Source organism: Diplotaxodon limnothrissa, linkage group LG1, assembly GCF_057381915.1.
Source record: "Diplotaxodon limnothrissa isolate DT_005_m linkage group LG1, D_limnothrissa_male_GT1.1, whole genome shotgun sequence".
NCBI classification, from domain to species: Eukaryota; Metazoa; Chordata; class Actinopteri; order Cichliformes; family Cichlidae; genus Diplotaxodon; species Diplotaxodon limnothrissa.
Genome location: NC_140596.1, coordinates 39,634,202 through 39,644,633, shown reverse-complemented (window position 1 = coordinate 39,644,633; position 10,432 = coordinate 39,634,202). Strand labels below are relative to the sequence as shown.

Genomic DNA, 10,432 nt, shown 5'->3' with positions numbered 1-10,432 from the left:
AAATCCACAAAGCTCCAGGTACGTCTTAGTCATCTTTTGCAAGGGATATAGATTTTTCAAACTTAATCCATAAGAGAAGAAGATATCCAAAAGTTCTGACACTATTAGAAACATTCTTACACCTGTATCTCCAGCTGTTCACTCTTCTTAGAGTTTCAAATATTAATATTATCATATTTTTATGCATAGAGATGCATTGTTCTGTTGGATATTTCTGCAGTCTTTTACACAGTTGACCACAGAGTGTAACTTTTGATCTGCCTTTCGGTTTTTATAAGCATGCCCGCTGTGCTGCACAGACTTGTTTGAAATAAATCAAAGCATGTATAAACTGATCATACATGATTCATAATGCATTATTCCTTTGCCTGAGTGTCTATGCCTGGATCACTTGCAAACACTCCAGAGTGACATGTGAAGCTGCTCGTCAAGTCCTCTGAAAGGTCCCGTGTAACACCAATATGGCTACCCTTAAAGGTTTAGTTTAATACTTAGGTGATCACTTTCAGAGCTCTGCATGGTGAAATGCCTCCCTATGTTAGTGAAGTACCTCAGGAGGTTAGCCAATCAAGCCAAGCTTGCTGGCTGTACCTAGGTCGAGGTTACGGTAGGTTTGGTTAAAATTGAGACTGTGCTTTCAAGGTTGTGGCTCCCAAGTTGTGGAAGTCACTTACATTGGACTTAATGGAGTTACTGTTGATACCTCAAAAAGACATCTGAGACCCGCGTGTCTGTTTATACTGTTTGTTTTAGTTACTGATTGATTTAGTTTTCTGCGTTCACTTTCACCCACTGGCTGTTAAATGTTAGGATAAGATCATGGTTTTGGTTTCACAACAGTAACCCTGCAGCCCTGATGAGCTGGGTGTGACAGTGCATCATGGCCCACAACTGATGGACACTATGTTAGCAGCTTTTCTTGCCAAAAATGAGAACAGGTTAGGTCAGCTGGAGCTGTGGATACCCTATCTCCTTTCTCCCCTCTACATCTGTGTAAATCCATCCATCCATTCTCTTACACTTATCTTTATCAGGGTTGAAGGGGGGCTGGAGCCTATTCCAGTGACCATAGGACAAGAGGTGAGGTACACCGATCGTTTGCACTCACATTCACACTTATGGGCAATTTAACCCTCCTGCCATCCTTTAAAAAACTCACACCCATCACCCTAGGGACCATTCTCAGCCACGCCATAAAAAGACCATATATCCATATCTTATTCCACTTTAAATTAGCCAACCTTGTAAAACTACTTCTCCCTGAAATATTCATGTAAAGTTTTAATTATATTTTCGTTGTTTTAACCCTTCAAATCCCAGTGTTATTACATGAGCGCCCTGTGTTATAAGCCCCAAAAACCAAAAAACGAAACTAAATATTTCCACAAAAAACCAGTTGAAGTAATATGTGATTGTCATTATAAGTAGGCCTTTAGATGGACCAAAGATTGGCACCAACATACATTTTGACCTGCCATTATTTTTTTTGCATTTTTTTTGCAATTTAAAAATTAAAACTTCAAGGCCCTGAGTCTTCATTGACATCCAAGAAAAGAAGAAAAAATAAAATCATATGATGATAATTTGGGGTTGAAAAATAGCGTTTATAATGGAAGTCAATGGGCAGAAAATGGTCCCCAGGGTGATGGGTGTGGGGATTTCTGCTGCTCAGCCATTTTAGGCTGAATTAAGGAATTCACACTGGAATATTAACATTGACAGGTAAAAACTATCCTGTGGCAAGTTTGGTTATATTCCACTGAACACAGTGGAAATGGCAGCCATTTAACACATAGCAGTGGCACAAAAAGGTCCCAAGAAGGCAGGAAGGTTAAATCACCAGTTAATCTAACTCCACTAACTGAAAGCCAGGAGAGAACCCATGCAAACACCGGGAGAACATGCAAGCTCCACACTGAAAGGCCCCGGCCAGGCGGTTGAGTCTCAGGACCTTCTTGCTGCTGCCCCATCAGTTTAAATTAAACAGTAAACTAACATAAATATGTTTTAAATAAGCACTTGTGAAAATAAATGCAGGAATTGTAAAGTTGTTTAGCTACATTTCAAGGGTAAACAATGCTTTGTGACTCCTAGTTTTGTGTCAGTGTAAGCTAAATATCTTTGCACATTTGGTATAGGGCGTGTAAATATAGTAAATAACTGCATTGGTTCAGGCCAACTATGGCGTTATTTTTGTGCCACTATTCTGAGCGCACGTAAAAAAAAATTGCAGGTGCAAGTGTTGCATTTTGAGGAGAAATTTATTTTGAGCTTACAAAAGCTGAATTTGAGTGAACAAAATTCATTGCTGCGTGCAAAAAACGTATTTCAGTGTTTGCGCTTATCCATATACACACACAATAGCACCCCCTCTCGCTCAGTTTTTTCATTTGCGCTTGCTCGCAATGTGTTGCTTGCGCTCACAACATTCTCTGCTTCGTACGCTCAACTCTCTGTACACCGTTATAAGTGTGCCACAAAACCAACCAATCACAGACTTGGTTTCAAAAATTCTGATTGGCTCTTACGGTCTCCAATCAGCTCGCTAGCTACTGCTTTCCGGACACCGGAAACACTGTCCACTCAGCCTCGCTTCTTGCAGATAGAGGGATTTTTGATTTACTCTGCAGCTAAAGAAGAGATGGCAGAATCAAACAATGGCTCCAATAATACTACACCACAGTATCAGGTGAGTTTAATTTTTTTTGTGTGAATTTAGTAATTTGCTGTCCTTTCTGTTTAATATGCTGTGAAATTGTAGTTACAGATGCAGCTGTAGAGTTTAATCTAGCCTTATGGGTAATTACCAGCGTAGTTGTCTTACTGAGGCAGTGTATCCTAATCATGTTTTTTAGGGTAATGGTGCAGTTGAGTCAGCAGTAAGAAATCTGGTGTCTTTGCTGCTTAACAACATATCCACAAATCCTTCAGGGAGGCCAACAGAGAGTGGGCAGCCGGAGCCTAGAAATCTGACTATCCAGCAAGAGATGACAAGGTTTTTGCTTTTTTTGTGTGTGTTTTTTATTTTAACTTTTTGCAATCTTTTCTGTTAAAGTTATTTGGTTTGTGGATTTATCAACATTGATTTTTAAATTAAAATGTGCTATTAAGGACTGATGTCATATTTAATACCTTTATTAAACAATAACCCTTATGTTATGCAACACTGCATTTTTTAAACTCATGCATTTTCATCCCACAGATCATTTCCAGGATATTTCAAATCACACTTGAGCCGTGGTAAAAAGAGATGTTTAACATCTACTAAGCAGCTTGTTAAGGCAGGCAGTAAGACCACAGGCCTCAGTTTTTATTTGCTGTCAAAAAACACATCCTACACACCTTTGCCAGCTGAGGAGCTTGAACTCCTACAAGCTGGCATGGGGAGACAAACAGTGTCTCTTCCAGAAGATGGTGACCATGCAGAGGTAAGTTTGTGTAGTCAGTATTAAAATCAGTCATTGGCAGACGCATTTAGCCTGAATCATATGCCACAGTCCATTTAGTGTTCCATTCTGCTTAACGGTGTTTTTAACTAAGATTTCTAGACTTCTGGAAGAAACCTTTCCAAAAATGGAATATCTTTGTGGAGGATGGCTCTTACATAAGGCAACAGGTTTGTTGTTAATTCAGTTTTTATGTATTTTTTTGGCATTCTTGCGTGCTCATACTGCATTATGATTATGTAGTTGATACTTTTGCTGCTTGATTGTTTATGCTATTTTTCTGTCAATAAAGGTGGCAGTGGTCGACGAAAGCTCACTGTAATTCCACCTGAAACAGAAGGATATTCTGTCAAAACACTGAAAGCTGTGTCAGGAGGTGGCAAATCCACTTTTTACATAGTACCTCTTCAGGAAACATTAGACACATCTCCTCTACCTCCCGACTCACAGCACTTTTCAAAGATGCCAAAGAAGATATGTTACCAGTGTAATGAAGTTATGCCTCTGCAGATGCTTGCAGTACACATCAATACGTGCAAAGGAAAATTCTCTCCTGATGAGACTGATGATGAGGTGAGACAATTTTGATGAAATCAAAATGAGCAATTTTGATTAAATAATATAGTATCACAATTACTGTTTTTTGATTCAGCAGGAATCGGAGTTATGCATTGTGAAAAGCAAATGCAAGGTAAACCTAGCACATTACTAAAAACCATAGTAACTACAATGAATTTTGTATCGGTAATGATCTTTTTCCCACTATGCCTAACATGTACCCATTTTTGGAATTGTAGGTTATTTGTCCAATATGCACTAAGGATTTTCCTGAAGATGAGATCACAGTCCATGCGAGTCTGTGTGGGGATAGGTAATCTTTTTTCAGCCGTTTATGAAAAAATGTTAATCAGTAACAGTCCACGCAAACATATGTATTTTTATTTTATTTTTTTTTTAACTTTGTTTTGTCATCAGCTTTCAATGCATGGTGCCTGAAGAAAATGACCAAACTACAGGGACACCAGCTCAAACTTCAGTATGCACAACAGACAGGTACTTTTTGCTCTATTATAATTCATATACACACTATTATGCAGAACCATTTGTTAAAATTATGTGTAAGATCTTTTACACAATACCTGGGGTTTAATTTCATATAAAACATTTTATGATCACACTACTTTAAATTATTGTTAAAGGTTGTTGCACAGAACATGCTGCAATAATTTCTAATCACGTTTAATGTGGTAGCCTCTTTTAATCTAAAGATGATTATTTTTCTTTGAGAGCTTAGGATGTTTTCTACCCTGTTTTTGTTAAGCGTGGAAGATGTATTGCGTTGCCTTGAACAACAAGTCGACACCACAACAGAATTTAAGTTGTGTGTGGACAGAGAAGACCTTCCAGACAGAGGCATTCTCCAGTGGCAGAGAAAAAAAGCTGCATCTCCCACCAGTGTTCTTAGGGTGGTTTTCATTGGAGAGGCAGGCGTGGATACAGGAGCACTTAGGAAAGAGTTTTTGAGTGGTGAGTTGCCTATTACCTGTTTTGTCCTAGTGTCAATAAATAATGGATAACTTAAAAATGCGGATATTTTTTGTATGAAAGACATGATTTCAGGTATTGAAAGCAGATTCTTTGAAGGACTTGAGAACAAGGGCAAAAACCCCAAGTATTCTCTGACCGATCTTGATAATGAAAACTTCAGGTTGGTTACATACGAGCTTTGTGTATTACATTTAATACGCATCCGATATTTTTGTAAATGTTACCTGAAAATGAATTATAATCATTTGTCTACACAGAACTGTTGGTGAAATAATTGCAGTCAGCCTCGCCCAAGGAGGCCCATCTCCTGCCTTTTTCAAAGAATGGTGCTACAATTTCCTCTGCTCAGGAGAGGTTGATTTCAGCTGTCTGTCTAAGGAGGATGTTGCAGATGTGGAATCTTCCCTGCTCATCCGCAAAGTGAGCACCTGGTTTAGCTCTGGCACATGATATATTATGAGTATGGTGTTTTTAAACACTTTTAACCTTCTGTATTTCCTCTTTCACATTATACATTTCCAGGTTGAAGATGCAGCAGACATACAGTCTCTGATGATGTGGGCTGATGAAATTGTCAGCTGTGGATACACAAACCAGATAAAGATGGATAGTAAGGAAAGCATGATCCGGTAAGGGAGAAAAAATCAGAGAGATCATTAACCCCCCCCATCCCCAACTAGTTTTTCATTTTGTTTTTTTTTTGTTTGTTTTTTTTAAGTGCTATTGTCTTACACTCTACAACAAGACTGATTCCAATGCTACAGCAGCTCCGAAAGGGCATGGAACTGTATGGTCTTGTGAACCTGATGGCTGTAAATCCTGAAGCTTGCCACAGTTTGTTTGTTCCTGGGAAAATCCTCAAAGTAAGTATTAACATAGCAGCTTCAGTCTGATCCAAAGACAGTCCACTTATCTGTACTGTAGTTATCCTGTATTTATTTATTAGTTTTGAATGAACAATATATCTATAATATAATCTACTTTATTTCCTTATTTACAGCCAGACGCTGATTTCATTATGATGAGCTGCCAACCACATTTCAGTGAAAAAGGGACATCTAGGGAGAGAACTGAGAGGAAGATCATAAATTTTTTGCAAGATTTCTTGCAGGAGATTGAAGTATCAGGTACTATATAGTATTAGCTGTATATACCTATAGTATTGTATATATACCGTATGCATCTGTTAAATATTTTTGCTTTAACATGCAGGGCACTAGAAAGTATTCTTAGTTGTTAATTTAAAACATTGTAATCCAGATTGCTTTTTATTTAGAAAAGACTTCAGAAACATTTTCAAACATCACAGATGGAAACACAGGCGGTGCAGGTGGTGAAAAATCAGAGTCTCTTGCTGTCCACCATGTGCTCCAGTGGATGACCGGCCAGTCCCATGTTCCCATCCTTCCTGATGAAAAGAGACATTTCAAAATAACATGCAAGTTTGACCATGAATGTAAGGAGCGGCTGGGAGATCACTCCATTTGTTACCCAGTTGTGAGTGCATGCACTTGTACTGTGACTTTTCCAGTGCAGCATCTGGACACTTACACAGTGTTTAAAACCATAATGAGTGCAGCAGTTAAATATGGTGGCGGATTCCACAGAGTTTAACACATTGTTGTCTTGTAATTTGGAAACTAAATGAGTAAAAATGTTTGTAAACATTAGCTGTTAAGATGTTCGTAGCCGTTTCATGAAAATGACAAGACTTCAAAACTTTGTGTAGGGTCCTACGTTGATAGATAATAAGCAAGTGCTTTGTTTGCTTGTCTACTTGTAATCTGAATGTTTTAGCAAAGAAATCCAGTATTTGAGAACTTAAAAGAACGTTGACTTTCACGTCCATGTTAAGTGTCACTGTTGGTTTGACACCTGTAGCAAGAATTGTATGTACAGGTCACGACCGTGTGACTCAGAATGTTCCAAGGGATTAATAGTTCTCTGAAGCCCCTCCAGGGTTTCCTCATCCAGTGGGCATTCAACTTCAGGAACCACAACTGTGCTGTTAGATTCTTCTTGCAGTACAGCACTCTCCCAGTCAATGCCTGGATCCCGAAGCTCCTTCAAATCCACAAACATATATAATGGTCATTATTCCAGAATAGGTACTTTTGGGAGGAATGTTATTTTGTGTAAGCGTTTTTTCCATTAAAATACAACAATTTAAAAAGAATGCCTTTGTTTTCATGTTCTTCTTACTGTAATTTAGATTAGTGGTAATTGATAAGCAAGAATGTATAAAATCACCAGAAGCATCTCCCAGATGTGCTACAAGTGTTTTAATTTGTTAATTTCAGAAGAGCAGAGTTAACTGCTAACTAAAATTTTGAAATTCAACATTTAAATAAAAAAAAAAAAAAAAAAAATCAGATTATGAGCTGGTACCTCAAGTCTCTCGCCCTCGTCCAGCTCTTGTAGATGTCCCATACACCAGAGCTGTTCAGGAGTGAGACCACCTTCTGTCCTGAGGGGATGATTATTCCATCCTCCAACAAAGGTGACAAGATCTGCTCGGAGTCGAGGGACAAAGATGTAGTGGACACCAAAAAGATGAATGACATCTGAAATGTCAAGCAGGCCATCCTCCTCGAGTGAGTGAAGAATATCATGGTACTTGCTAGTGACTGCAATCCAGACATCACACCAAAGTCGTTCTACTCTGTAAATACATTTGAATTTGGATTTCAGGTATTTCATGCTTCAAATCAATATCAGAACTGCTACAACAATCTACCCATGCAGTCAATAATAATATAAAAAACATCAAAAGACTAACCTCTGATTGTGGACACTCTTTCCAGATATGAAACTCGCTCTCCCTGTTCCTCTTGTGGCAAACATGAAATGTGCAATGTCCAGGTTTTCTACTCCTTGATCTGCCCTAACCCTATGATAAAAATACATTTTTAAGGAATTTTTAAAGTTTTCTTTAATGATACTTGTTGCTAGCATATAAATTAAATCAGGGCATAAAACCTTGATGGCAAGCCGTGAAGCTGGGCTGATCTCAGGAAAAATGAGAATGCAGTTTTTGCCCTGTTGTTAGTTGCTGCATCCAAGTACAGGACCTGCAGTAAAAACAAATGGAAAATTAAAGATCTGGTTTCAGATCATGTATAGTTTTTCAGTTAATAATGCAGTTTCATAATAAGTGTTCAAGGAATATTGTACGGTTCTATGTTCATAACCATAATTCAAAGCTTGAGTAGTCTATACATCAATATTGGTAGTACTTATCAAAAAATGAAAATGGCCTTTTAGTTTAACCTTTTTTGGTAAAGAACTGATTAGAAATTTAAAAAAATAATAATTGCAAATCGTCCACTATGTTGGCTTGCTGAATAATTGATGTTCATAAAAAAACAACCTAATAAAGCTCTCATTTCAAAACTACCAAATATTCTACATAACAGTTACACTTTTACCTTCCTTGAGTAGCCATCCACTCCACCAAAGATCACAACATTGTACCTGTTTCAGAGGGAAAACAATCTCACTAAGGCTTGATTTGCAGAACATGTAAGACATTGAAAATACATTTTTCAGTATGCACACTTGCCACTGACTTAAACTGGACACTTGTCAGGTGTGCTGAAAATAATACCAACATTTTTATATGTTTATAAGTTCAATGAGACTAAATATTTTAGTTCTCTTGTCATGATTTTTTTTAAGTTTTCTGGAGCACTTAACATATTATGTGTTGATAGGCTTGTTATCATGGAAAATATCGATATACAAAGTGTAAATAATTGCTCAAGAAAATTTACAATTAACAATATTGCTGGTTTTGTTACACATCCTGTATTCCTTTTACTTAATATTACTCTATCAAGTGCTTTTTAAAATATTATAAATACACTGAAAGACCTATCAGATAAGGTTGATTAAAGCAGATTTAAAGTATAACGTGCATCTTTCTGCCCAACTTGTGTTAGAGCTATATAAGTGGGTATTTTACCTTATTAGCTTGTGATTTGTGTCTATGTGGACCAGGGAGAGAGGGCCTCGCACCGAGTAGCTTCTTCGCACAACACAGCCTAGTTCTGTGATCCGTTTGAAGATCCCTACAGCATCAACTCGATGCATGGAGGCCATCATTCTCCACCACTGAACACGGAGACCCATAGAAACCAAATGTCCTTGAACCATTCGATAGCCAGCATTTGGCATCTGATTTTTGATAGCCGATATGATGTTGTCCAGCTCTTGGTCATTCATTGTGCTGTATGTTCCTCTCACAGACAAGTCAAATTCTTGCATCCTCCTGTAGATTGTTCTTCTTGAAACACCAAGACATTTAGCAATGCAGCTGACTGGCAGCTGAATGTCCAACAAATTCTTGAGTCTTTCTCTCTCTAGTACGATTTTGGGGTGGCCAGGTCCCAGACCAACTTCTGTTTCCAGTTCAATAATGGCCACAGAGCTGATGTTAATTTCACACTGAACCAGATGATGAACGTTTTGTAGAGCCTCTGTAATCTCTGACAGACCGCCTATTTGCTGAGAGAAAGATTCAAACAGAACAAGCTCATGACGAGTCAAGAACTCCAAATAATCCAGATTTAGTGGTTGTTGGTTTAAAGCAGCTTCCAGTTTAGAGAGGAGTCTATGCATCATTTGCTGTCTCAGTATGTCCTGTTAAAAGCAGCAAGGAACATGGACAAGTACAATGAAATGATGTATCTCAGACAAAAATAAACAACCCATAAAACAAACTACATGAGGTACATCATTTTTCAAGTTTGCATAGTTTGCAAATTAGCTAACGTCAGTTATCAAGCGAATAATAATTAACAAAATGATTTTATATTACTTACATGTGGCCGGGACATGCTCTTTTCGTGCTGCTATTCAGTATTCGACGACATAAAAGAGAGCTACTCAAGTATAATTTGGAAAAATTAGTCAGTTGGCATGGTTGTATGATGCAACTACATTCTACTACACCAACAATAGTCTTAAAAAATAATATATTTTAAAATAAAATGATTAAAGATATTATCCGCAAATTGGGGTTTAAGAGATTTTAGCTGGATTTAGCTACATTTCGGACAGTGTTTCCGGAAAGCAGTAGCTAGCGAGCTGATTGGAGACCGTAAGAGCCAATCAGAATTTTTGAAACCAAGTCTGTGATTGGTTGGTTTTGTGGCACACTTATAACGGTGTACAGAGAGTTGAGCGTACGAAGCAGAGAATGTTGTGAGCGCAAGCAACACATTGCGAGCAAGCGCAAATGAAAAAACTGAGCGAGAGGGGGTGCTATTGTGTGTGTATATGGATAAGCGCAAACACTGAAATACGTTTTTTGCACGCAGCAATGAATTTTGTTCACTCAAATTCAGCTTTTGTAAGCTCAAAATAAATTTCTCCTCAAAATGCAACACTTGCACCTGCAATTTTTTTTTACGTGCGCTCAATTTTTTTTTACGTCC

At 37.9% G+C, this 10,432-nt stretch overlaps 2 protein-coding genes across 2 annotated transcripts; one reads left to right on the top strand and one right to left on the bottom strand.

Annotated features, from left to right (window-relative positions):
* The first annotated feature begins 2,598 nt into the window (after nt 1-2,598).
* Nucleotides 2,599-6,608, top strand: LOC146640191 (uncharacterized). Its single transcript, XM_085358370.1, has 15 exons — nt 2,599-2,689; nt 2,856-2,995; nt 3,203-3,428; nt 3,541-3,616; nt 3,739-4,019; nt 4,099-4,137; nt 4,244-4,317; nt 4,422-4,499; nt 4,768-4,973; nt 5,055-5,154; nt 5,252-5,414; nt 5,517-5,623; nt 5,713-5,857; nt 5,995-6,121; nt 6,271-6,608. Exons 1-15 carry the CDS (start codon nt 2,642-2,644, stop codon nt 6,606-6,608), a joined length of 2,148 nt encoding a protein of 715 aa, XP_085214496.1. The 5' UTR covers nt 2,599-2,641.
* Nucleotides 6,609-6,656: 48 nt separating this feature from the next.
* LOC146640190 (uncharacterized) lies at nt 6,657-9,936 on the bottom strand. The gene is made up of 7 exons (XM_085358358.1): nt 9,818-9,936; nt 8,959-9,635; nt 8,423-8,468; nt 7,974-8,065; nt 7,774-7,884; nt 7,383-7,656; nt 6,657-7,058 (listed from the first exon to the last, which is right to left on the bottom strand). The coding sequence occupies exons 1-7, from the start codon at nt 9,830-9,832 to the stop codon at nt 6,852-6,854; spliced, it is 1,422 nt and encodes a 473-aa protein (XP_085214484.1). The 5' UTR covers nt 9,833-9,936; the 3' UTR covers nt 6,657-6,851.
* Nucleotides 9,937-10,432: the final 496 nt, after the last annotated feature.

What these genes read in the sequence shown, in the direction of transcription:
- LOC146640191 (XM_085358370.1), top strand. Translation starts at nt 2,642, where the DNA reads ATGGCAGAATCAAACAATGGCTCCAATAATACTACACCACAGTATCAG. An exon ending in AAGATGGTGACCATGCAGAG is followed by an intron (nt 3,429 to 3,540) that starts GTAAGTTTGTGT and finishes TTTTTAACTAAG; the next exon opens with ATTTCTAGACTTCTGGAAGA. An exon ending in TCAGTATGCACAACAGACAG is followed by an intron (nt 4,500 to 4,767) that starts GTACTTTTTGCT and finishes GTTTTTGTTAAG; the next exon opens with CGTGGAAGATGTATTGCGTT.
- LOC146640190 (XM_085358358.1), bottom strand. An exon ending in TGGATGGCTACTCAAGGAAG is followed by an intron (nt 8,066 to 8,422) that starts GTAAAAGTGTAA and finishes TTTTTACTGCAG; the next exon opens with GTCCTGTACTTGGATGCAGC. An exon ending in AAGAGTGTCCACAATCAGAG is followed by an intron (nt 7,657 to 7,773) that starts GTTAGTCTTTTG and finishes ATGTATTTACAG; the next exon opens with AGTAGAACGACTTTGGTGTG.